This window comes from Mugil cephalus, chromosome 19 (genome assembly GCF_022458985.1).
Source record: "Mugil cephalus isolate CIBA_MC_2020 chromosome 19, CIBA_Mcephalus_1.1, whole genome shotgun sequence".
NCBI classification, from domain to species: domain Eukaryota; kingdom Metazoa; phylum Chordata; class Actinopteri; order Mugiliformes; family Mugilidae; genus Mugil; species Mugil cephalus.
In genome coordinates, this window is record NC_061788.1 from 3,006,895 (window position 1) to 3,033,886 (window position 26,992).

At 40.9% G+C, this 26,992-nt stretch overlaps 1 protein-coding gene across 1 annotated transcript in view; it reads right to left on the reverse strand.

The window, feature by feature from the left end:
• Window positions 1-14,694: 14,694 nt before the first annotated feature.
• Window positions 14,695-26,992, reverse strand: part of cwc27 (CWC27 spliceosome associated cyclophilin) — a 30,311-nt gene continuing 18,013 nt past the window's right edge. The window contains exons 12-14 of the mRNA XM_047569465.1: window positions 22,775-22,884; window positions 22,574-22,683; window positions 14,695-15,231 (exon numbers count right to left, since the gene is read on the reverse strand). Coding sequence (XP_047425421.1) covers window positions 15,069-15,231; window positions 22,574-22,683; window positions 22,775-22,884 — 383 coding nt within the window. The 3' untranslated portion in view covers window positions 14,695-15,068. The remainder of the gene's footprint in view (window positions 15,232-22,573; window positions 22,684-22,774; window positions 22,885-26,992) is intronic.

The following is a 26,992-nucleotide window of genomic DNA, read 5'->3' on the forward strand; positions in this document are numbered from 1 at the left end:
TGTGCGTCTGGGCCGCGGCTTCTGTCTCTCGCTCTGGCCCCGTCTGCAGGGGTCTGTGATTACATTAGTCCTAACCTGCAGAGCTCGGAGAGAGAAGAAGAAGAAGAAGACGCCTCAAACGAAGGATCCTGCATCTGCCCCGAGGTGGCTGCTTTACACCAAACATTTACACTAGAGCGCATTCATGTGTGTGTGTGTGTGTGTGTGTGTGCGCCCATACGCCGACGATACCTCGCTGTAGATTCGACGTGCAAACAAAGAGCAACACGAGCCGTACATTGGAGACATGGACGAGGCATGCACACATGACTGAGGAGCAATGAAATTAAGAGATGTTTATCTTTAAAAGGGATGTCTTGGTTTCAGTTCTACAGTCTGAAGACGCTAGAAAATGGCAACGGTGGAATTAATCTGCTTAAAAGTACCTCTTAGTAGCAGACTGGACGAACACTGGTCAATCACAATAGATGCTAGGGGTGTTGTTTGCTTTTTAATTGTTCCCTCTTTTATTTTGAAATGCGTCTTAAGTTTTACTTCCTGTCTTTAGCCATATTCACACAGGATTCATTTTACCTGAAATTAACTCCCTGGCTCATCCACACAGGATAAGTAAACTAAATTTATTTAAATTTATTTGACAGCTTTAGTCAAGTTAATGAAATCCGCTCCACTTTCACGAGATATGATTAATGCATTAATTCACCACTAAACCAGAATAGAATAGAATAGAATAGAATAGAACAGAGTGCCCTTTATTGTCATTATACAGTGTACAACAAGATTGGAGAGCTTCTCCTTAGTATAGTATATACAAAATAGTGCAAAGACGGTATTATTTACAAAGACTGACAAGCTTAAGTTAAAATACTAATACTAAAAAAATATTGAACATATTCAAAAATGATAAATTTTGTTCGGGACGGTCGAGTGCAGCGGCTCATAGCTCCCCTTCAATGTTCCTAAATTAAATCCAGCGCTATCTATACCACAGCCTTGATTATTTGGTTATTTATTTGCAAACATGGTAAATTCACAAGGGATTAAAATCACAGACTGACAGTATGACTCACTGCTACTAGAGGCTTCCAGGAGAAACTAGTTCCATGCAAACAGGACTTCAGAATACACCAAAATTATCAACCGGAATTTCATGGAATTTAAAGAACTGTGAGTTTTAAAGCCAGTGAGGTACCATTCAGTGGTTTTGTCCCAGTATGTTAAATTTCTGAGATGAGGGGATGATATCCGTCTCCCTGACACGTACCACGTGTACTCGATTCCACAAGTGACGGCGTGATTTCCTAGAACGCCGGGTCGCTCCCGATAAGAGGTGTGGAGAGGACGGGGAGCAGATTTCTCCACTTCTCTGGGATTTTGCACTTCAAATGGACGCTGCTGACGGTGAGAGAAGCCATCGCAGCCGCTTATCGGCAATAAAACATCCACCGTGAGCTGCACGACAAAATGAAGCCGTGCAGAGATACGGAGGCGATAAGATGGTAACGATCAGAGAGATGTCAAAGTGAATCATCTGCCTCCTCTCTGAGTGGAGTGAGGAGCTTAAAGCCAGAGGCTGTTTATTCTGTGTTTATTCTCCAGCTGGAAGGTGTGAAGATTAGCACAGCAGCGAACAAAGTTGCCTGAGTGCCTCAAGGGGTTTCGGACACTCTTCCATCCCGACACAGTGCAGCAGGACGGGCAACTCCAGATGGTGTGGCTGGAGACGGAGCATGCATGGACCCGGGGGGTCTGACAGGCAGGAATGCTGCTCTGGGATGGGAAGGTCACAGATCCAGCACCTGCTATCTGCCGGGCTCTGTCCTGTTAAGCCCCGCCGCTCGTTCCCACAGATGAGGCCCAGACTGAGCCGGCACAGAGGAGATCAAAGCCCCGAGGGGGCAACTCGCTGCAGAGGAGAGGGCAGCAGCCACCACCGCATCACGTTTACCAGAGAAGCTGTTTTTCTTTTCTTTCACACTTTTCAAAGATGTGAAGAGAAATGATTCAGCTGTGCACCACGGCCTCTTTCAAATCTGCACCTCCCCCCCCCGGGAACCAAACACGCTACTGTTCATATGGACGCCATACTCTAACGTTTCAAACAGGACCCAGTGTATGAGCTCAGGTGGAGCAGGAAGTCTGGGATGTATGATGCGTTCCATTTACCTGAGTTAGTGGCGTTCCAGTTACAGAACATGGAAAACAAGATGGCCGCGTCCATGAAAATGCTTGACTTGTCTGAATAAAACTTGGTGGAAACTTTGTGTGTTCAATATTTACATTTTTTGAGTGCAAGTTTTTTTTTTACTATACATTTTACTAAGTTAAACTAAATTTAGGCTATTTAAGTTACACAAATTGTAAACGGAACAGATAACTTGAACCAACTCATGAGTTGTTTGCCAGAATTATTTACAAAAATGTTTAATTGTTTCATTTAAAAAGTTTGACACAATGGTGTTTGGCTCTGTTTTGGTTTTACCAGGCTATTGTTTTTAGCCGTTGTTAGCGCAAATTACACTATAACAGCATTTATATTATATAATAGCATCAATATAACAGCATCAACACATGTATGAGGAAAAATACTGTCTCTACGATCTATTAAATGCAACAAAAACTAATCAGAAGTGCTAATAAGTGGAAAATTACAGGAGCTTCTAATTACAGTTTACACACGGGGCGGCCATCTCGGAAACTCACATGAGGATTCTGCGAGTTTCTGAGCAGAAAATGACTTCAGGGGCCGTTCCAGTTGAAAATTCCACCTGAGAACTTGGAAATGACTTCTGAGAATGTGCAGCCTGGACAGGTCTGGCTCCTCATCTAGAAAAAAGACAGTTTTATTAAACTGGTTCTGAATAACGAGCACCGTCCCCATGGGTTCCAATTAGAGTGTAAAGTTATGGATCACATGCCATCCAACCTGAACTCATTACATTAAAACTAGCTCACAGGTTGCGGTTCTATTTTAATGAATGCTGGCCTCTCAGAGAGCGAAGCCAAGGTCTCTGGTCAGTCTTCAGTCCGTTGACGTTGTTTGCAACAAGCTTCAAACAAACTAGTTCTTAGAAAGTGTCATTTGGCAAATGCAACTAAATATTACCTTAAAATAGACGACATCAGTGCACGCTTTCTGTCTCTACTCAAAAAGGTTACGGTGCACAACACGCTGTGGGCTACTGATGGTGCTGAGTTGCAGCCTGTTTTTATACAGGCTATACATATCTGCAGTCTGTTCTTAGCATATGAATTCAGGTCAAGAAAATATAGATTTCATTGTTGCAAAGCATTACTTTCTACTTAGTTTTTATTTGAGATTATCTGAGCTGGTGGCTTCCAGGCTACACAGAAACATTTGCACCTTCCATGGAGAAAGCTTGGGATACATTAACACAAATACGATTTTTGTTTGAAACCGGCCATTTAAGCCGACGACGATGACGGATACAGATTTTTTTGGTGACTGGAACCGCACCTGTTTGAAAGGTTAAAAAGACAAACATGGAGCTTGTGCGGTTTGTTTTTTCATACGCCTCATATGAGCACGATGATGTCATCGCCTTGACTCTCGCCAGCGTCAATCGACAACGTCAGTGATGGACTACAGGCTTGTGACGTAGCTGCATCAGATATTGACTCCTGTTGGGTGTCTATGTTCATTATGTTCCATTACTTCACAACTACGATGAACTAAAAAGGATTAGAGGCTGTAATCCTGACTGTAAATTTGTCCTGTAAGAGTTCTGTAGCAGAAACACCGCCACCTACAGGCCTGGGATATGTTTGTACTTCAGCGTTTCTGCAACTAGAGACGGTTTTGCAGTGGATCCATCTTCATGGACATATTCTCGAAACGACACCAAGGAAAACCAGAGAAAAAAATCTTGAGAACGTGGCCTTAGTCTGATAAATGATCTTCTATTGCAGCATCCACTTGTCTGTCTTAGACCTTATTGACCATTATTCCCTGTTAGGACGTTGGGAAGGTGTGTGTATATGTTTCAAGCAGCTTTAACTCTCCTTTGCACTTTGCGCTGTGATTGTGCAGGTAGCTGGGTCACCTTTAAGGGACACCGTTTGGTTGCCACACAGTCCTCCGTCAGCATTAAGAGGCAGGTAAGTGGATTAGGTGTATGAGGAATCAATAGCCAATCTCTTAGGCCGGTGGAGGAAAGCCAAGAGTTTTTGCTCGGCCGTGGATTAGACTGAATTATTTTTGTGTGTGTGTGTGTCTTCATTTGGGCGAATGTCTCTTTTGAAACGGCGTGCTCAGTGGTCTTAAGGACATCCTCCCTCAAGAGCATTATGAAATCCATCGAGAATGAATGAATAGCCTCTTCTGCTCCAACTAATAAATGACAGCAAGCTAATGAGGATGAATGATAATGGGGCGGTGGTCTCGTGGTTATTGCCGTGTTGGGGTACATTGTGATGCCGTCTCCGTTTCATAGCTCGCATGTCCTTCACTCTCCACGAGGAAAAGGTGAATCTTTGTACGATACGTGGGCGCTCCGAGGACGTCCGGTGACAGTTTGACAGCTGCTGCGACGTGCAGTCCTCTTTAAGGTCGACTCTCTCAGAGGCTCCGAGGCAACAACAAAATGTTTTACGAAGAATAAGTCATCCTGGTTTATAGCCTATAGTCATGACACTGAAGGAGAGGCCGTGAAGACGAAACAATCAGCTCTGAACTAATTAATTTAAAAGAGACGCGCCACAGACGGGAGAACAGAGGTCCATGGTCACATCTTTAAGATATTACAAGACCAGACTCGCGTCAACTTGGGAGTTTTTGCAGACTAATAATATAACAGTGGGAGTCATCTTGAGGACTTTTGTCAGATTTATTCTTCTGCATCTAAAAGCTGCAAGATGCTACTGAACCATGGCCAGTGAAGAAATGTAAGAACATGTTGCATCTGTTGCATTCATGTCCTGATCCATGTCTCAAATATTGCCTCCTACGGCCTCCTGCAAATCATCAACTCATACATCTTTTCCTGCATTGCAGAGATGTTTTATTTATTAACTTGAGCAAAAGATGCTCAATCCCAGTCACCATTGTTTGAAGTAGCCGCCAACGGGTGTTTTAGCAGCCTGGTCACAAACTGTGGATCTCTAACTAACCACTGCAAGTTACACTGACCTGCTCCAAGTGTACGCTGCCTTAGTCATTGGTTTTTATTTACAGATTCATTCTTGGTAGGATTCTTACATTTTTATCTTCACTTTTAATGTGAAAACCCCAATCTCCACTTTAAGGATGTACTGGAATTTGTGGTTCCTAAGGTACAAACCAAATTTAGGTTTCCTGCTCCGGCTTCATGGAACAACCTACAGGATATTCTCAAACTTCTAAACGAATTTTAACCATGTCAAGAAAGACTTAAACAAAAAAACAAAAACATGAAGAGCTGCATCGGTTCAAAATAACCGAATAAGTGATTGATGATAAAAACTCCTTCGCTGACGGGAGTGTGAATATGAAGCATCGCCTGCTTACAGACAAACATGTCTTTTTTTATCTTCTTTACCTCAGAGGCTGCATACCTCACGTTGTGCACTGAGCAGCGGTAGAAATAATGAGTCCAAACACTTGCCCTTTGCACCCAAAAGTTCATTAAAGCTGCAATTTGCATTTTGCAGGAACTTGTTGGTTCACAGACACCTCGGTGGGTCAGAGAGTGCATGGGTTTCTACGTTCAGCCATTATATATATTAGAAATGACCCATTATTAAATTTACCTTCCTGGAAAGGGGAACTAAGATGTGGCGTCGAGTCCCCAGAAAGAAATATTCTCGTCGGTAGAAATGCTTCAGAACAACGAGCAGCTGCTTCGTGACCTGGTAATCTAGGTTTTCTGTTTTCCACTCACACACACACACAAGAGAAGGTGAATCTGAGCCCTTAGGCCACATCTATGAAGGCCACCGCGATGAATGGGATCCTGTCTGAACTGGTAAAAACAGATGAGCTCAGGGTTTCTTTCAAGAGCTCAAGTAGTGTCCATTTCTAGAAAGCAGAATCTGCAGGCACTTGTTCCAAACCTCACTGAGCTGAAATGGAAGGTCACCGCTCGTATACTCCGTCTGGTGCAGGCAGAAAACAAAAGAGCTCGCATGCAGCGTTTATTAACTCAATCACTGAATGGAATATAATTTAGTTTGAGTCATAGTTTCTTTCGGGGACAAGCCATTCAGTTGTCATCAAGACATATTTTCCATAATAATAAAACAACAATCACATTGGTGACTAGAGGGGATGACTGTTGTAAGTAGAATTCATCCCCTGGGTACCACGAACATCTTTATGAAATGGAATATATCCAATTATTACAATTACATATGAGCGATAACCAAATATGTCAGAGCCATTACCATAGAGTTAGCCTCTGGAAACCATAGAGATCTGTAGAATCCATCCTCTGGGTACCATGAACATATGTATGAAATGGAATCCATCCAAAAGTTGGGCTGAAATTTGGTGAAATCCAAACATGTCAGTGTAAATTCATTCATTCTGCATGGAAGCTTTGATTAGATTAGCATAGAATTCATCCTCTGGACACCATGAACCAACAATTGAGGTGACATTATATAGAATATATATAGAAATCGATTCATACATTCATACAGACAGTGAACATATCTGTACTGGAATATTCATGACTTTACCACACAATAATCCTCCGGGTTCCATGAAAGTCTGGATGAAATAAATCCGTCCAATTATTGTGACATTTGGTGAAAACAAAGAAACTGTCAGAGTCAATTTATGTCACAGATATCTGTGCAGAAAATCTGATTTGTTAACCGCACAATAGATCATTTACGTTTAAGGAAAACTCCTCCGAGCCACTAGAGGGCAGCCAAGCGAACAGTTTTTCGACTGAGTTTTCGAATTTACGTTGTTTTCGGTGGTTTGTATTTCACATCAAACTTATTGGAAGTGACAACTAAATGACTGTTTACTGAACTGAAATGTGGTAAGAAATAAGAGAAGTTGGAAAAGACTGGATTCGTTTTTTTTTTGTTTTTTTTTCTAGTGCACGTCCAAACAATAGGCCCAGTATCAGCCAGTAGTGGCTTCAGTATAGGGCAATGGTACAGGTACAACGAACACATGTTTGAAACGTAATCCATCCAAAGGTTTGGGCGACATTTCGTGAAAACCAAAAAAAATGTCTTTGCCAGTTCATTTAACAGATATTTGGACCCAAATTTCCATTAGTCATCCTCTGGGTACCATGAACATGTGCATGAATCCAATTATTGTAATTGGATTATTGTGAAAACCAAACATGTCATGTTTAGTTTATGTCAAATGTTAATTTACTTAATTGATTTACCAATCCACCCAAACGTTGGGGGTCACATTTGGTCAGAACCAAAAACTGTCTGGGCCAAAAATATCTGTACAGAAAATTTTGATTTGTTATGTCGATGTCACATTTAATACGTCTATGTCCAAGCAGAACTGCTTAAAAGGATAAAATAATTAACAATAAATAATAATAAAAAAAGTCAAAGAAAAAGGTAGAAATACATGGTACCGTCGATACTCTGCCGAAGAGTGTTGGGGTTTAATTAATAAATAATATTAAGAATATAATATACAAAATACAATATAAAATACAGTTTTGACTTTATTCTCAAAGCCCTTTTTCTCTTTTTTTGTCATCTTTGGGCCTAATACTCGTCCGTACATTACAGATTTCTGTACTGGATCTTTCATTAGAGTTATAGAGCCATAAATGTCTGTATGAAATATGATGCATCCAGAAAATTTGGGGACCTTTTAGTGAAAACCAAAGACATCACAGAAAAGAGAAAAAGTCTCAGATTCATTAGGATTCGTCATCTGGGAACATTGGAACCAAATGGTCCAGTTCATCAAACAGATGTGGATCTATTTTAGTTTTTTCAATGTGTTTAAACCACAGGTCTTCAACAGGGGGTCCGTCACCCCTAGGGGGTCCGTGGAGGTACTGCAGGGGGGCCGCAAAATATTTGGTTGATTAGACATTTTTTATGTATTTTTTTCACATTTTCCTCCACAAATTTAAATTTCTTTAAATACACATTAACACGAATCCAACATATTTTAGTAAAACGATAAACGGAGGCAGAAGACCTGTCAATCAAACCCTCCAGTACACAGTAGGCCCCGCCCCTAATGCTGCTGAGCCAATCACGAGGCCGCATACTACACACCGACTCTGTCAGGAGCCAGACAAGTTTTGGCCGAGTTTTATTAGCAGAAGAGAAGCTAACAGTGCAGCTAGCTCCACTCAGACAACTTCTGCTACATGTTTGAAATAAAAATAATAGTATTTGATAGATATAGAACATATGTAGTGGGTAGGGGGTCTGTGTTTAATCTCTCCCCTGGTTTAAACCTTGATGATCAGTTTCCCAAATAGCTATTAAGACGTTAGCTAATGGTGCAGCAGGAACACAGCATCAGCACAAACACTCCACCATTATTATTATTATTATTATTATTAGCATCCATACAATTCAATGTTCTACTTCTACATAGTTCTCTAATAATCTCTCATTATGTGGCATAAATCGACCCCGACCTTAAATGGACGCGTTTCAGCTAGAAGCTTAGGTAGCAGCTACCGTGCACATGTAACACAACCCATGAACATTCCTCCAGCACGAGGTGAAATATGCACTGAGGTTTGTTTTTTTGGAGTTCAACCTTGGTCTTAGTTATAGTCCTGATCTTAATTTATCGTTTACGCTAGTTTCCCTTCGCTGGAGATGATGGCGCCCGTTGCCTCCCGTCCAGCCGCTGCGGTCTTGGAAATTGCTCTCGAAGGCCAGAACCTCGTTCGGACCTGGCGTTTGGCAGGACGACGAGTGAAACGACGGGTTGTGTTGTTTCCTAGCGTCCCATCCCTGCCGTCCCTGCACGGACACGTCCTCCTCAAAGGTGTGTCTGAGGAGACGGATCCACCGCTGCACCCCAGCAGCTACCGCGGCACAAAGGACGCTTTGTTTTACCCCCTCATCTTCAGCACGTTCACACACAAGAGCGCATGTTAATTCTGGTCGAGTGTGTAACACAAGAAGCAGAGCGTGTTCGTAGAGTGGAAAAAGGAGGAGGAGGAGGTGGAGGAGGTGGAGGAGGTGTAACGGGGAAGACTTGAAAAAGCCGAATCTCATAAAGTAGCTGTGAAATATGACCAGAGACATGAGGACGTTTATCCAACTAAAGCTCATTAAAGGAGAAGGAGCCAAGATAAAGCTTCACATTAAAGGAAAAAGCTTCACAGTTTGTCTTTAAACTAGACTCAGAAAGAAAGAAAAAAAAACGAATAAAATGTCTTTAATTTCTCCTCCCTTCCTTAAGAAGTGGAGTTAATTTGCTTTACCTTTGAGCTACGTTAATATGTCCACTCACGCCGCTGAAGGAAATGTTGTAGCGTTCATTTACTTGACAGATGGTTCGATTCCTACAGTGAATCAGCCACAACATTATGACCACTGACGTTTAAACCGTCTTATGTTAATTCGCTGCCATTCAGTTAAACACGTAGCATCTGGTTTAAAGTAGTAAGAGTAGTGGAGTTTTAAAGTACTTGTGATGTCACAAAAATGCGCATTAAATAGATTTATGGTGATTGGTTTTCTGTGTTGTGACACTGAGGAGGAGCCACAACATTATGACCACTGAAAGAAAGAAAAGAAAAAAGTTATCGAGATGAAATGAAGAAACAGAGATAATTACAAATTTTGACACATTTATTCATAATCTCTGTGATGTCAATAGCAGCGCGACCGTTTACCGTAATAGTTGTAGTCTGTGCGCAACATTTTTTTATCACACTTTTGTATGAAAAGTACTTAACAAATAAAGTCTGACTGATTGATTGATTCATAAAAAGCTAGAATTAGGGATATGCACCAATCTGCCACAACATTATGACCACTGACTGACAGGAGAAGTAAATAACATTCAAACCACCTTGTTATAATTCAGTGTTCTGTAATAATAATAATAATAATAATAATAATGGAGTTTATTGATATGCATTTTTTCTTGCTGTAACTGGAGGAATCTGAAGTTGAATAGTGGATTTTCAAAGTACCTGTGATGTCACAACAATGCACATTAAACAGATTTATGGTGATTAGTTTCCTGTGTTGTGACACTGAGGAGGAGCCACAACATTATGACCACTACCTGACAGGATGTGTGTAATGATGTAATGATGTCTGTGATGTCAATAGCAGCGCAACCAGTTACCGTAATAATTGTAGTCTGTGCGCAACATTTTCTTTCTCATTCATAAAAAGCTAAAATTAGCGATATACACCGATCAGCCACAACATTATGACTAAATAACATTTAAACCATCTTGTGAAAATTCAGTGTTCCACTGGGAAATCATTCATGTGGATGTTACTTAGACATGTAGGACGCACCTAGACCAGACCAGACACCCCATAGCAATGACACAGCTACTTCAATATGATCCTGGATTCAGAACTTTTATTTTCACTGCAAAGTTTTCTTTTCCACATTTTTTTTTTTTTTTTTGTCGCTGCAGGGGGGCTTCCTGCAGAGCAAAGCAGGACAAAGCCAAAGAAGCTGAACCTACCTCAACTTCTGCTACAAGATACTGGTCTCCAGCAAGGAGCTGGGTCAGAAAAAAAAAAGACTAGAATGTGAATTCCTTCTGTTTACCTTGGGATCACTGGGATAAAAGACAAACCTCTGCAGCGATTTGGCGTCTGATAGCCGTCTAAGTCCTAGCGTTACTGCAGCTCCACCTGTGAATCAGTCTAGATAGATACTGGTTTAATTTAACTGATTAGAAACGCGTCTCTTTCAGGCCGGTGTGTGTGGGGGGGCGGGAGAACGAGCTCAGCCATGATAATAAAGTCTTAAGTGCATGTGACGCTGTAGACCGGTCCTGGAGAAAAAAAAAAAAAAAAAGATCCAGAGCACGTCCTTCAGCAGCGGAGTGAATAAAGCTGACAGCGGAGACAAATGAACCCGCTGCTCCGTCCTTGGACGTCCGTGAATGACAAACCATCTCTGCCTTTGATCTCCAGAGCTCATCAATATCCCTCCCTATAAACACATGCTAACCCACCGAGCGCTCTCCTCCCGAACACGGCGTCCATCACACCCCGGGGAATTACCCGAGGAGGAGGAGGGGGGGGGGGCGAGAAAGAGGACTCATGGTCTGGGGTCAAAGGTCAGACACGTGTTCTCACACACGTGGAGAACTCGCAACAGACCTTGTGTGTGTGTGTGTGGATTCAGACCAGCGCTGAGAGAGGGTCAAGCTTTCTGCCGCCGGACTCCCTGGGTTTCTCAGCGCTACGCTGCGTTAGAAAAATAAGAACGAAAAATGTGTTTTTGTTGTTGCCTGGTCTCTGGCAAAATAACTGGATTTGTACCAGATGAGAGGGATTACTCGTCTATATTTAGCCTCCAACCCCACAAGGGCAGGAGGAGATAGTGGTTGTAGGGAGTAGCTACGATAATGCTATTACCATCCCATCTCATCCCTGGTGGTCACGTGCCTCGTCAGGAGCAAAGAGCGGTATTTCCTGTCGGGAGCCCGGGTACGGGGGGGGGGGGGGGGTGGTGGTGGTGGTGACACAGAGGAACGTTAAACATGTCGCGTCCTTCGCTCTGGTCTCCACCTTTTAAAAAGCATAAATGACTGATTTATGTGGCAAACAGCCACTTCCTTGTAAAGAAGAAAAAAAAAAAAAAAAAGAGGGACCTTTCTGACGGTATATTACGGTATTTTTTTTCATGCATAATCAGGTGTTCACAACATTTACTACTGGTTTTAGAGAGGAATTAATGCAGTAGATTGACTAAGGATGGACTTTTTCACTGTGATGATGAGTAAATATTGCAGAATAATCCCACACTAGTAGTAGAACAGGTTTCCATGACCCTGTGTTAGCAATTTACAGCAGAGTTGGAGTTGAAATGAAGAAACAGGGACAATTACGGTTTCATTTATTTTAACACATTTATTCATATTTATCCTCCTGAGATCAGGGCTTTTATTTGGTCTGTATTTTTAATTTCTCCAAGGTATTTGAGATCAGTAGGACCTAAGACCTATAAAAACTAAGCATCATCTTTGAACAGGAAGTAGTTTTTAAAAAACAAAACATGTCCTCATATGTGGACACTGGGATTATTTAATTATTTATATCATAATAAAGTCACCCAGTGTGTGACCGAATGTAAAAAGACAGAATTGCGAACAGTGAAGTCCCAACATCCTCAAACGAGCACTTGCTAATTAGTAAAGTTGTAGCTCGTTGAAAAAATTTGCATAAATAAATAATAAGCATAAATAAATAAGTTTTACCTTTTTTACCACTAGATGGCAGACTAAAGCGTCCACTTATGAGGACGATGGGTTTAAATGAAGCCTATATGAGGATGCGAGGTCTCAGAAGGTTAAACATATTTAAACGCGACCGGCTACCGTAATAATTATAGTATGCACGCATTTTTTTTTCTCATTCATAAAAACCTGAAATTGGGGACATTTTTATGGACAGCTTTAGTCGGGGGCAGGTCATCCAAACTGTGGATACATGGATAAAATAGATGGATTAAATAAAAAAAAGTAAAATTTGCTGCTTTAACTTTAATCCTGCTGAATTTCCAGTTGCAATTTTGCACACGATGAGGACGTTATTTACATTAAAGCTGCATTCAGGGCCAGTTCGGAACAGGAGCAGGAGTCAATGTGCACCGGAGAATACGATTACAGTATGTCTTTTAATTTCCAAACCTCTCTCCGGTTTTCAGCTCTGACCGGGACCCGGAAGCACATCCAGCCCAGTCCGATCACCTGTTTTAGATTTTGCGGGAGCTCAAGCAGAGCCGGGCTCATAATGTTACATTAACTCTCCTTCCTGTTCCATATGAAAAGTTAAGCATAATCCCAGAAGTGCAGTTAAAAAATCGTGTGCCGGCCAAGTGCAGCTCCTGGTCACACACACACACACACACACACACACATGGCAGCGGCAGATCATTTACCCCAGAAACCACCACGGTGAGGTAAAGGCTTTGGTTTAAACAGTTCCTTTTTTACAAGGCCTGACTGCTCCAGTGTTGACCTGAGCAGAACAGAGAGGCAGATATCGTTCAGTGGGGCGGCTGCAGCATTTCTGGTATTTACCTCAGGATTCCAACGAATCGGTTTATGGAGCTAAATCGAGTTCTGCTGCAGAATTGAATTTAAAAAATCAGTGCAACTCGTATCTACGGAAGCGTATTGCATTCGCTTGAGTAATTTATTTATGTTTTATGTTTGTTTTTCTGAGTAATTTTTTCCTGAATTATCGAGATACTTCAAAGTCCCGCAAGAACCTGTAAGTAACTGCGTTGGTTCTATGATGAGTTACTGTCATTCTGCAGGAGACGAAAGTAGATGGAAGTAAAACTTGATTAAACAAGTCGGCCGTGTCTGTTTCCATTAAATCAAGCTCTCAATAAAGGAATGAATTTAGTGTTTTAAATGCACACAGAAGAAAAAAAAATTCAAAATAACATAAGAGAATTGTGGAAAAAAAACACAGGAAAAATAATTACTTGGAAAATCACAAAAAACAAAAACATAAAAATAAAATTACTCAGAAAAACGCAGAAAAACAAACAAAAAAAATCAATTGGATGCAATACTCTTCTGTTAGTATCTGTCGGTTAAATATGATTTTTTTTTTGCCAGCACCCAGGTCTAGACAAAGCTAAGCTAGGCTAACTTTAATATTTGCTATAGTCTAATTCCAAGCAAGAAAATAGACAAACATATCTCCTACAAAAGTGACAGATTGAGCAAAACCCTCCTCTTGTGAATAAAATGTGTGGTTTAAAAAACAAAAAAAAATATTAAAAACCCTTAAGGAATAATGATTGAGAGTGCTAAAAGCTAAAGTTTGGAGACACTTAGCTTAGCTAATGAATAAATCAGAGTTTAAAGCTAAAATACTAAAAACATAAAGGCAGTATGACTGATAGTCATGTGCTAAAAGCTAAAGCCCTGAGAAGCTTAGCTTAGCTTAGCTTAAAGACTAGAAACAAAAGAAACTAACAAGAACTAAACAGGACTCACAGTGCTAAAAGCTAAAGCTTAAACAGGAACCTCCCCGTCTCTCTGACTAAAACTGGCTTTGTGACGTTAAGATAAATTCTCCAAAATGTTATTTTCTGTTGCTGGTTTTCATTCATTGAAACATCTGAAAGAAAATTTCAAATGACCACAACGGCTGAAATATGGAAGCGGCAAAAACATATTTTACACTTCAGGCATCTTTATGTACAGTTAACTGTGTTACATCTATTAGGTGTGTCTAATACCCTGTTGTCCTCATATGGGGACACTTTTATCAAAGGGTCAATACACTTTTTACACTATTTATTCTTATTAACTTTTCTACTTTTATATGACATGAAAATTTAACAAATTCACAAGTGTTTGAGGACGTTGGGATTTAATCATTTCCAATTCTTTGTTTTAGATTCTTTTATTTTATTTATTATTTATTTATTTATTTAGGTTTTTTCTTATCTGATCAATGAAGTGATATTAAATCTTGAATATTTAATCTCAGATACCTAAAGATCTTAATTTTATCTTAAAAATCCGAATAAATACTTGAAATAAATGAAGTGGAAACGCCGCAGACCTTTTATTAATGAAGTTTATTTTTCTGGCAAACTTTAACGTTTACATTCCAGCTGCGGAACAACACAAAGTGAAAGTAAAAAGTCCCAAAAACATGTTAACAGTACACGAAAATCGTCTAATCTTTATACTACGACCACAGTCTTCCTCCTGATGAGCGTTTCTCTGGCTGCAGCTGTTCCGAGCGAAGAAAGCCGTCCAAGATTACAAGGAGGGTGAACGCACTCAGGTCGGCGTCCTCGATCCAGATGTTCAAGCCAGGAGACCGTTGGACAAAGCGGAGACAAAGGGAGCGGATGGAGCCCGGATGCCGTGCGACCAGCCTTTCAGCCACATGGCGTGGTTAGGACGCGACCTCCGACCCCGTGACCCTCACCTCTTGGCCTTCTTCTCCTTCATGATCTTCTTGCTCTCCTCTCTCCTGCGTTTGTTGACGGGGTTCCTCGGGTCGTAGATCTCGAACGTGTCCTCGTCCTGCATGTTGGCATCCTTGACTTTCCTGCTTTGCTCATCAAACTGCAGAACGTGGCCCATCCTAAATCAGACGAGGGGAGAGAGAGGAGAGTTCAAAGAGCGGCGGCTTTCGCTAAATCACTGCTGCTGTAGATCGTAAAGCTAAATGTCAGTTCCTCTCTTTGCTTTGAGCAGCTTTGAAACAATAATAATCATCAAAAAAAATGAATGAACGAATGATCTGACAGTTCATTCATTAATTTCGGCATTTAATCCCCGTTCATACTTTTGCATTCATAATCAGACAAAGCACCACAATGAGCACACAAACACGACCGAAACCAGACGACCACAGGAATTAAACAAAAACAGTCATCAAATATTTTTACCAAATAAACAGAAGCAGTTACGGGAGTCATGAAAACTTTAAAGCCTCCGAGGGGAATGAAAGGACTGCCAAGGTTAGCGGGGACATTGGGAATTTGTGAGGTTAAGTAGTTACTGGAACAAAGAACTTAAAATGTGGAGGCTTTAAAGGACCAGTGAGTGCATTTTAGTGCCATCTAGTGGTGAGGTTGCAGACTGCAGCTGCTCTCTAGAGCCTGTGTTTCTGTAGACTCCTTGGAATGGTGATTTGTAATGATAATACTAAAACAAATTTTAAGATCTTTCTAAATCCTACACGCTGGTCCTGTGACAGGAAATTAGTTTTATAGTTTAATTTCTGAATGATGATCTGTTTATTGTAAAGAACTTTCTACAAAGTTTACTGTATAAGCACAGATAACGAAGCTAATTTCTATTGTTCATTTGTCAGTTGAGAAAATTCTTCTTCTGACCACTTGGGGGCAGCAAAAATCTAACACATTTCATAACTTGGTAGCTAAAAAACGCAAAAAATGGTGGTGAAGAATTGCTAATATTTTAAATATTCACCTCGTTAGCATCTAGATTTGACAAATAGTTGCTTAATACTGCAGAATTACTTTTTTAAAAAGAGCCGGACCTAAACTGTTACTGAAATACAACACAAAAAACACTGATTCGTGTAACATTAAATTCATATTCTATGTAATAAACAACCAAAAAGTGATTAGCACCGCTTTAATTTCTAAAACATTCTAAATATGCTGCCTGTAGGTGGCTAATATCCAGTCCAGGGATGGACAACAGGACGGCCTCTGGGCTGAGCGGCCCTTGGATTAATTTTTGAAAATTATAAAAACATTTCTTCTACGGATCCCAAACAGTTTTTCAGTTGTAACAACACAGTTCACCACTAGATGGCGGGCTTCACAGAGCATCCACTGAAGAACTCCTGGCCAGTAGGTGGCGATAGAGCATAGTATGGCGATAATTGCGCATTATGCAGGTGGCCAGCTGCCGTTAAACACCAAAGAGAAGAACTAGATCCATGAGGAGGAAGAAAGGTCGAGCAAAAAATAAAACGCATAAAGAAAACTCAACAAGCAACAGGTAAAGACACAAGTTTCTCATTAAAAGAGAAACAGTCCTACTGACTTGCTGCAGAAATATGCAGGAAAAATATTAATATTTGCATTGTAAAACTTACCAAAATGCATTCTTGGACTTAAGCACAAATTTTTATATATGAAAGTTCTTTGCACTTGGGAAAAAAAAGGTGGTTATTTCTTGTTTGCTTGTTCAAACCCTCTATAAAGAGTGGAATCTTTATACATGCACTGGAGCATGAGATACTGTGATGTATGTTGGTTCAATAAAAAAAAGACATACATACTCACATATTTCGGTCTTGTTTAAAATAGCATTTTTGTCATATATGTGGTTAGAAAGTTTGCGGTTCTGGGTGAAAAATCGTGGCCCCCCCTCCATCGTTTAAGTTGCTCATCCCTTATCCAGCCACAGTAAAAGCCTGGGCCACACAGACTGTTTTTGTTCATAGACTTTTAAGCCCAAGTGGAAATTAAAGACACAGACAAAAATGTTAATTGTGAGTCTAGATATATATATAACTACATTAACACCAAAGTTCCAACGAAAGTCTTTGACTTTAGTTTGGAGACGTCTTCTTTAAAGTCCCTGAAGAACAGACGCTCATGTGTCCTTTAGATTAAAGATATCAGGACGTTACTGGTGACAGGACGTCAAATCAGCGAATCTAAGAAAACTGTAAATCCTCCCATTTAGTCAACACCTCCTCTAAGGACCAGAAATAGCCAAAGATGTTGGGTTCTGTTGTGGACGGGGTGAAAAAAAAATAAGCTGTTGACCATAATAGCAGCATTGCTCTAAGGAAGGAAATGTCTCTCGGTCAACCACTGAAATATCTCAACCACTACTGGAAGGACTGTCATGAATTGTTTTTGGAAGCGACAGGATGAAACCCAATGGCGTTGGTGGTCCACGAACATTTCTTCACATGCATCCGGGATGCGGTTTTCAGTAGAAGTGTTACTGAACCACTTGATACAGACATTTGTGGTTAATTTGCTCATTAAAAACTAAAGCTAAAGTTAAAGCATAGCCTATAATAGACTATCATTAATAGACTTGTCATTTAGGGACATCATTGGGTCAAATATTCACATAAAACTATTCAGATTATTTATAATTCATCTCTCTATCTTGGACAAATCCATACAAGAAAAAAAACTGGGGAAAAGACTTTGGAATAAACAGTTTAATTAGCCAATAAGACGCATATTGCATTGACTGTCCTTTGCGTCTTTGGAACCTTGTGACCTCCTTGTTCAGTTCGTTCTTTTGCACGTTTGCACCGTTTCATGCAAAATGAAAATGTCTTTAAGTAAAAAGTTAGAAAGAAAATAATATCAAGTAGACAGATTTGACATTTTCATCAACCTGGTCTGCCAGCTGACAGATGTTGCTATGCTAACACGCTAAAAAAAAACAACAAAAGGGTTAATATTTACACCTTCTGAACCACATCATGCTGTGATTGACCAAAGTATATTCTGTTTGTCTGTTACAGTCTTGAAAATCTTCCTGACAAAGTGATGAAAGTCCTGTAGCATGCGACTTGAATGGTCTAGAGTAAAAAACAAAACATTACTTGTAATTACATCCATCCTTAAACCAGTACCAGAGCTCATGTGCTACGTACTGTGAGCTGCAGACGTGTATAGCCTGTATAAAAACAGGCTGCAACTCAGCACCATCAGTAGCATTTAATAGTGTAGCCTTGAAGACTTCTGTGTGTACTGCAGCTAAAGGTCTTTATCAAATAGTTGATGTGCAGCCTCCTTCAACTAGTTAACTGACTGTAGTTCAGAGGATTTGGACCGTTCCTCTGCTAACGTTGGCCGATGCATTTCATGAACTGACATGTCATCTTAAGAGAAGTATTTACACAGACTCAATGAACTGCTGCTAGTTTGCTGCAATGACCCACTGGACTCCTCACCTGTCTTCTAGGAGGCGTCCATGTTGTTATTATCATGTGATCAGTGCAGTTTCTCGTAAAATAAAATAAAAACTAACGTAAAAACTAAAAATAACTACATATAACCAGGGAATAGTTAGCTAAACATTACTCTGATATGCATGCAGAGACTTTTGTAGATGATAAAGATGCCCTGTTTTGTCAAAAATCACATCAGAGTTAGGTTCCAAAGACATTTTAGCCTGGGCTAGCTAGGGAAACCACAGGTAGGAGTCATATATTTAGGCAGAAACAGCGTCCTCATACGTGCTTACTTTGAAAACGGCAACTTCCGGGTTGCACAATGTGAATTATATGACTATATGTAGTTAGTTAAAGTAAGAGCCCAGATTAGGACTGTGTTTCTGTCCAAATATGTGACTTCTACCTGTGGTTTCCTTAGCTAGCCCAGGATAAAATGTCTTTGGAACCTTCCTCAGATGTGATTTTTGACAAAACAAGGCTTATCATGTGCAGAGTATATCAGAGTAATGTTAGCTAGTAGCTAACTATTCCCTGATTATATGAAGTTATTCTTAATTTTCACCTTAAATATGCGGCTTAGTTTTTCTGCAGTCATGTCCACTTCACTGACAACGAAAAAAAAACAACGTACTGATCCACGTCCATCAACTTCTGTTACACAACAACGTCCTCATACGTGCTCTTACTTTGAAAACACCAACTTTCGGTTGCACAATATAGAAAAAAAACAGGTGCTTTTTTTGATTCTGTCTTTCTTTGTCTGTTCTCGGCCCCGATTAAGAAAAATTTTATACTGAAAACCAAATAACTTTTGTTTTTTACTGTCCTTTTTTGAACAGAAAACCCAATAACCAAAACACACACATGGACCAAACTCCTCTACAACCAAGTGAGCTGCAGCAGAGGAACCCTACGATCCTGCACATATTCCACTCTACACTTGAACATATTTTGAAGGCTTTGCCGACTGCGTCTACCCTGCGGTGTGTGTGTGTGTGTGTGTGTGTGTGTGTGTGTGTCCCGGTCCGAGTCTCTCATGTGTTCATTTGAAGTCGGCAGGAGTTGTGACAGCTCATCTAGAATGTCATGGCTAGACTCTGGCAGACCCCGAGGAGCTCCTGCTGCGCGAGCGGGCCGCCTCTGATAATTTGTCTAGCAGCCTCGGTGATGACAGCCCTCCGGCCGTACGGCCTCGGAGTCGTAAAAAAAAGCTCCGAGACGGTATGTGGAAAACCCGGCGTTATCAAAACGAGTCCACAGAAGCCGGTGCTCCATTTATTTTTCTTGCATTTCTTTACTCAAGGCTGGGGGTGGGAATTAGGGAGTACGGGAGGGGACGGTGAAAGCAGCAGCAGTGGAGGCGGCTTTGCGTCGAGAGGGAGGAGGAGAAGGGAGGAGGGGGGAGGCTGAAGAGGGAGGGTTTGTAGACACAGACACAGATGGAATAGTTTACCTCCTCTGGCCCAGACTTGACTTCCAATGTCTGACCTGTTGTAACCCACATTCTGTTCACAGTGCTCCTAGAGTGGCACAGACTTCCCACTGGTGTTTTTCTAGGACTGCTATGCTACTGCCCCCCCCCCCCCGTCCCTCCCTTCTCGCCATACCTGGCGGGGGCGGCACAGTGAGGTGTCTGCAGGCTCCAAACGCCGGCCAGGGCCTCTCTCAAATTCATTAAGGGCCCTCACACACAGACAAGGCTGCACATCAAGGGCAAGGCTTCTGGAGACTAATAGCAACTACAGATTTTGTTATTCTAAATCTCCCTCTCTCTCTCTCTCTCACACACACACACACAAAGACACTTTGCTCAAATTCAAACACATGGTATTCATTTAAAAAAAAAGGCCCTCGCTCGGTGTCGTCGAGCTTCGAGATCTCTGGCGAAAAAAAAAAACAGAATATGAGAGGAAAACACAGCGTCAGGGCTGATTTCCTGATGGCCAATCTGGTGGCTGCGGGTTGAAATCCCAACTTGACACTCTCTCTCACACACACACACACACACACAACTTGAACTTTCACACACATCTACTGGAACCTGAAGGCACCAGCTTCGGATCTGACACCGGTCGGGATCATCGTTCCCAGTCGTGCTCTTATAATAATAAATGTTTTCCTTTAGTGCACATCATGACAATACCAACAGAAATGACTCAATGTAAAACCAGGTTCAGGGCTAATAAATGAAAACTGGCCCTTTCGTCATCCTTTAAACTCAAACTGCTTCTTGAACTCACCAGTGAGTCATTTCAGTGACTGATATTGTGTAACATACAGTGGTCCTTGTCATAAACATAACACCTAAATAAAACATGGTAAAAATCATCCGTTTAACAGAAAAATCTGCTTTTTAAATGCGTTCATGAGCCGTTTTTCCGGCTCCGCCATCTTTGTTTTACGTCACTCACATTTCCAAATACCGATATGGAAATATATCGCGATACTTTTTACTTCCGATACAATATCGTCCAATGAATTATCACTGTAATCTGATGCTCATATATACAACTTGCATTTTAAGTTGCAATTAAAATTTCTATGTAGAATGTTGCAATATATATATAAGAAAGGAGATTCTTCTTCTATAAACTAACCCAGTGGAAAGAAGGAGGAGGGTTGAGAGGAGGATGAAGGAGGCTCAGAATAGGCTGTTCATTCATCAGCTGATCAAAGGTTTAAGACCACAGCTAAAAAAAAAAAAAAAAATGAAAACCCACAAAACAGAAAGTAAAGTGTCAGAAAAGGACTCAGTAATGAGAAGCTCCTCCATTCTTTAACCCAGTCTCAGACTTTTGATCAGATGATGAATGAACAGCCTGTTTCAGTTAAATGTTTGGTCTCTGTTTTCTTTTTTTTTGCATTTTTAAGCTCTTCTTAGAACCTTCTTCAGATCTGACAGGTTTTTCTTGAGAGTGCAGCGAGTTATTGGTGGAGAACAGTGGGTGGTGTCGGTGGTAAATGATGGAGATGAACAGGTTTCTCCTCCCACTTGAACCAATCACTTCAGTGACTCCAGAGACACAACATCAGGGAACCCGACGCTCAGTGTTTCATCTCATCATTAATAAAATAGTTAATAGATAAATAAATAACCTGGTTCGAAACAACTTTAACCTCCTGAGACCCGGCGTCCTCATATGGGGACGCTAAATTTTAGGTTTTATCACAGCTTATTCTGCTTCATTTAAACCCACTGTCCTCAGAAGTGGACGCTTTATCCTGCCATCTAGTGGCAGCAAAGGGTCAACACACTAGTTGGTGTAAAAACACGATAGTGGACTCATTCTACAGACAATCGACGTAAACATCTTTCAAATTTACGGTTGAAACTAATTTATTTATGCAAATTTTATCAATAGCAACGAGCTACAACGTTGCTAATTAGCAAGTACTCATTTGAGGACGTTGGGACTCCATTGTTCTGTCTTTGTTCAGCCATGTTCAGGTATTAAAATAAATAATTTTATATTTTGTCACACATTGGGTGACTTTATTATAAGGAAAATAATGCAATAATCCCAGTGTCCACATATGAGGACATGTTTTGAAAGCTTAGTTTTAATACGTCCTACTAATCCCTAATACCACGGAGAAATTAAAAACACAAACCGAATAAAAGCTCGGTTCTCAGGAGGTTAAATGTAGACAGAGTAAGACAAGCTCAGCTTGTAAAGGAAAAGCAAAGTGTTCGTAAATCTAACTTGAAAAATGGTGAAAAACATGTAAATTAAAGATTATTTTGGTATTTGGTTCTTGGTCCTAAATTATAGTCTCAGAATTTTAAACCTTAATAAAAAATAAACTTATGAGTTGGGACCAAAATCGTTTTTTGTACCAGGCTGTAAACATGTACAATAATGCTGTAAATTGAGATGGGGAGCCTCAAGTGGCCACTTGATGAACTGCAGCTTTTTGCACTTCCACATGAGCTTCAAAGCGTTGCTTATGCCTGCAGCTTTTTCATTAAAATACTCCTGTTTTTTTAGAATTAAACAGTACTAATCTCACTGACCATCCTTTGTCGTCATCCTCTGCCAGCTCCTCCACATCATCCTCCTCCTCTGGAGCGTCAGTGATGGCCGACGACAGTTTGGACTTGAAGCGATTGAGCAGGGCCAGAGTCTACAACGTGAAGATGCATCCACGTTAGCCATGTTGTAGGTTCTCCGTCTGCTGATTAGATTTACATTTCATTGAGGTCTGCATCTCTTACCTGTTCTTCTCTGGTGGAGCCTTTCTTGTGTTTTTGTTTCTTGAGCTCTTCGTACTTCTTTCTTCCCTCCAGGTACTCGGCCACGGCCTCATTGGCCGGCTTCTTATCTTCTATATAGAAACAAAAGACAATGCATTTTACTTTACTTTAGTCAAATCACAGACTGATATAGGGGCAGATGTCAGACTACTTCCCCAAATATTATTTAAAATGACGCATGCACGGCACCGTAGTTTAGGAAATTAAAAAGTGAATATAGCAACAGTGGAAAGCAAGCAGAATGTGAAGTGTGCAGTAAATAATTACACTCGGTGGATGGCAGTAATATGCCTCATATTGTCAATTAAATATTTTAATCTATTACTAGGTATACTATTGAGTATATTAAATATAATAATTAGTAATAATAATAATAGTAATTCCTATTATTTAAATCTTGACTCGAACAAAACTTTGGCCCAATTTTCTGTTTAACAAAATGGTAATGTGCACTCATGATATTTCTTAGCCTTCTTCTTTCCAACTCAGGTAAAAGAGTCGATTAAAGCAGATGTTTACATAAAATGATGTTTTATTGACATTAAATTATATCTTCACTTTCATAAAACCTTGAAAACATGTGCTAAAATGACACATTCTCTTTCCCTCACTGATCTTAAATGTGTTTTTCCTCCTGTTTTTCTCACTTTTTTGCACCTTGACCGATGAGTTAACAAATGGGCAGAACACGATCTGAGAGAAAAGATAAAAGGAAGCAGAGCTTGTCAAGCTGTGACCGTCGCCGCCGGAGAAGAAAGGCGCTAATGAGAAAGGTGAAAAGATGAGCCGGGGCTCTGCGTGAATCGATGCCGCTGCCCAACGTCCACAAAAGATGAAGTGGACCGAGGTCCCAGCCCAGTGACCCCTCATTTAATCTCAGCTCAGTCACACGCAAACCTGAAGTTACCCACGGCTCAGAGGAGGAACCCTGCGCCCTCATACGGGGACGTCAAGTTTCAGGTTTGTGGCTTCATTTAAACTTTTATCCTCATAACTAGATGTTGGACAAGGTACAAAACCTCATCACATTTTACAGCTAAAACTTGTTTATTTATGTTTATTTACTTTACATGCACGTGAAAAAACTAATTATTGCCATAATCCGACTTTAACTGGACAACTTAAGTGCATGTGAACACGTTACCATGTATACGCCTTAATCAGACTTTAACTAGACAACGCATGTGTTCATGTTCCACAACCTCGGAACAAAAACATCTAAGAAAGTCGGTTCCAGAAGAAGAAGAAGGTAAACAGAACCGATAGAAGAACCACCTGAGGAACAGCGCCATCTTACATGCACCGTAAGTAGCGCGCACATTACGTATTAGATTAAAAAGCTGAACTATTATCCGTCTGGTTGTCGCTTGAAATGCCGGTCTGACACATGAACGACTCCAGTTGTTTATTATATGATGTAATAGGTTAATTTCATCTATTTTCTCAAGACTTTGAGTCTTTTATCTCTGGAAAACGCGCTCTTGTCTTGTTTGCTAGATAACGACTAAGTTTCTGGAGAAAACAAAGCTTTGTTTTCTCGAGATTTCCAGAAAACGGAAGAAATGAAGTTGTTTTGACGGGAAAATGGAGGAAATAATATGTGTGAGTGCCTTTATATTTATGTTGAACTGTTATTTTTTTCTTGAAAAAGCCAATAAAATAATTAATATCACATCAAACTCTTCTATGACAAAAAAAGTCTTTGAGATCCTTTACAGACCTGTTGGTGTAAATCATTAGCTAATGATAACAATAATTACTCTAATAGGAACACAAAAGGGGCAGCAACTAGACTACAACAAATCTGGTCTGGGCCGTGGGGTTCAAACGAAAGCAAGGCCAGGAACAGAAAGTTTCCATCCGACCGCCCTCCTCTGGTACGTGTGAAATATTCTCTCATGGCGAAATGAAAAAGTAGAGACAATGAGCTCGCCGGTGTGTCTCAGCGTTTACAGAAAGGTTGCTTCTGTAAACGTCCCGGCGGCTCAGACTTCGCAGCCTGTGAAGTCACGTAGCTGCAGACAGTGATCACCGTCTGCTGGCCACTTTCTTTCCACGACAAAATGCGGTGGCCGCCGCCGCCTCCTCCTCCAGACTGGGCGCTCTGACACATATGACCGCAGCAAACAAATGATGTAACAGAGAAAACACACTTAGAGCTGCAGTTAATGGGTGTTTGTTTAGGTACGCGGCCACTTATTATGAGCGGTCGAGTCTGGAGGATGCTTAGAATACGTAAAGACCAGGACATAAAAACACAGAGAAGAAACTGAAGAAATGCATGAATATCGGGAGAAAAAAGCAAAAGGGGAAAAGGCCGAGTGCTATGAGCAAAAATATATAATATATCTGACAGTATATTACGGTATTTTTTTTTTTCATGCATAATCACGTGTTCACAACATTTTTTACTGGTTGAGAGAGGAATTAATGCAGTAGATTGAGTAAGGATGAACTATTTTACTGTGATGATGAGTAAATATTAGTAGTAGTAGTAAAACAGGTTAGTGTGGACAATTGTGGAAACAGAAATTTAAAAAAAATAAAAAACAAATTAAATATTATCAAGTAGAAATTAATAAACAAGGACAATTACGGTTTCATATATTTTAACGCATTTATTCATATTTAAACACATTTAAACTGCTAATGTCAATAGCAGAGCGACCGGCTACCGTAATAATTGTAGTGTGCGTGCAACATTTTTTTTTTCTCATTCATAAAAAGCTAAAATTGGGGACATTTTTGGGGACAGCTTTAGTCGGGGGACAGGTCATTTAAAACGGGGACTGTCCCTGGACGTCACGGCACCTTGTTTTTGGCACAAGTCTTGTACTGATGCTTCATTTTTCGGACTTTTCCACCTTCTCCACGCCTCGTAGTGAAGCGCTACATTGAAAACGGTCCGGTCTGAAACAGTGTCTTGTTCCGAATGCTGTGTAATTAAATACACTGGTATGTTTCTATGTTAAAACTTCATATCATACCGAAAAAAACGTCGGTATTAACCGGTATCCAGCCCGGACTTAGATGAGTATCACTCCTTTTTAGGAAAACCGTGCAATTACTCTTATTACTTTTCATTCAGCACCGCGTTGGAAGTTCAAGTGCCAAACTTTTTACCAGCTTCCCCTGGAACGGTCTGCAGAGCTGCTGCAGGGAGCGACTGTTCCTCCTTTTTTTTTTTTTTTTTTTTTTGATTTATGAGACCAATGAGGGGATCTCCTTGCATGGCTCCCTCAGTCACCTCTGCTGCTGCAGCCCCGTGGCATCCTGGACGCTGACTGATGACGCCCCCGAGGTCCCACGCCAGGAACACACATCACCCTTTTCCAGCTGTTGTCACTAACTACTATCTTTTGAATTTGATGGCCTTTCTAACTACATTCCTCCCCCCTTTTTTTTTTCCACTCACCTGGGCTCTGCAGAGCTACAAATCAAAACCGCCGGTGTTGTAGCAACCGTGGGCTGTTGTGGACGACAAACGCACACACCTCCTCGCCCTCTTCCATAAGATAAAAGCTTCCCCGTTGCTCTTAAACAATCACCGGGCTTTTACAGAAAAGTTTCAGCAGCAGCGTCGGCGCCGAGCTGTGAGGCAACGCCGCTGCTGCTGAACATCAATCAAAAACAACGAAATGATTTTGTCTCTTGGGGCATCTAGGTCAACACCAACTATCTATTAACCATTATGTAACGGCACAGACTGTTTGCATATGAAAAGACTCCAGCCCTGTGATGATGGATCTAGGAGAAAAAACAGGCTGCAGATCTAAAAGGGGATAAAGACTGTGGCCAGGTACTGAGGGGACCTGGGGGGTGGAAGGGGGGGGGCTTCAGGGTGGCTCTCTTGTCTTTGGCTCAACCGTGACGGGGTGATGCCAAGGAAAGAGAAATCCAGACTTCAGAAATTTAATTCACATGATGAAAACTGAGGTGATGACTGCCGTCATTTTCTGCTTAAAAGTCTTAAATTTAGCTTTTCTTTTCTTTTCTTTTCCCCCCTTCCTCTCTCCAATCAAGTCACATGACATATGTGGCACATGGCCGCCTGCTGGCCGAAGAGGAACGAGGACGAGGAACGAGGTCTGAATCACAGAATCGCACATGAAACACAACCACTAACCTACGTCTGTGAGGGTATTTTAAACATATTCTAGACCAGGTCGCTGTCTTCAA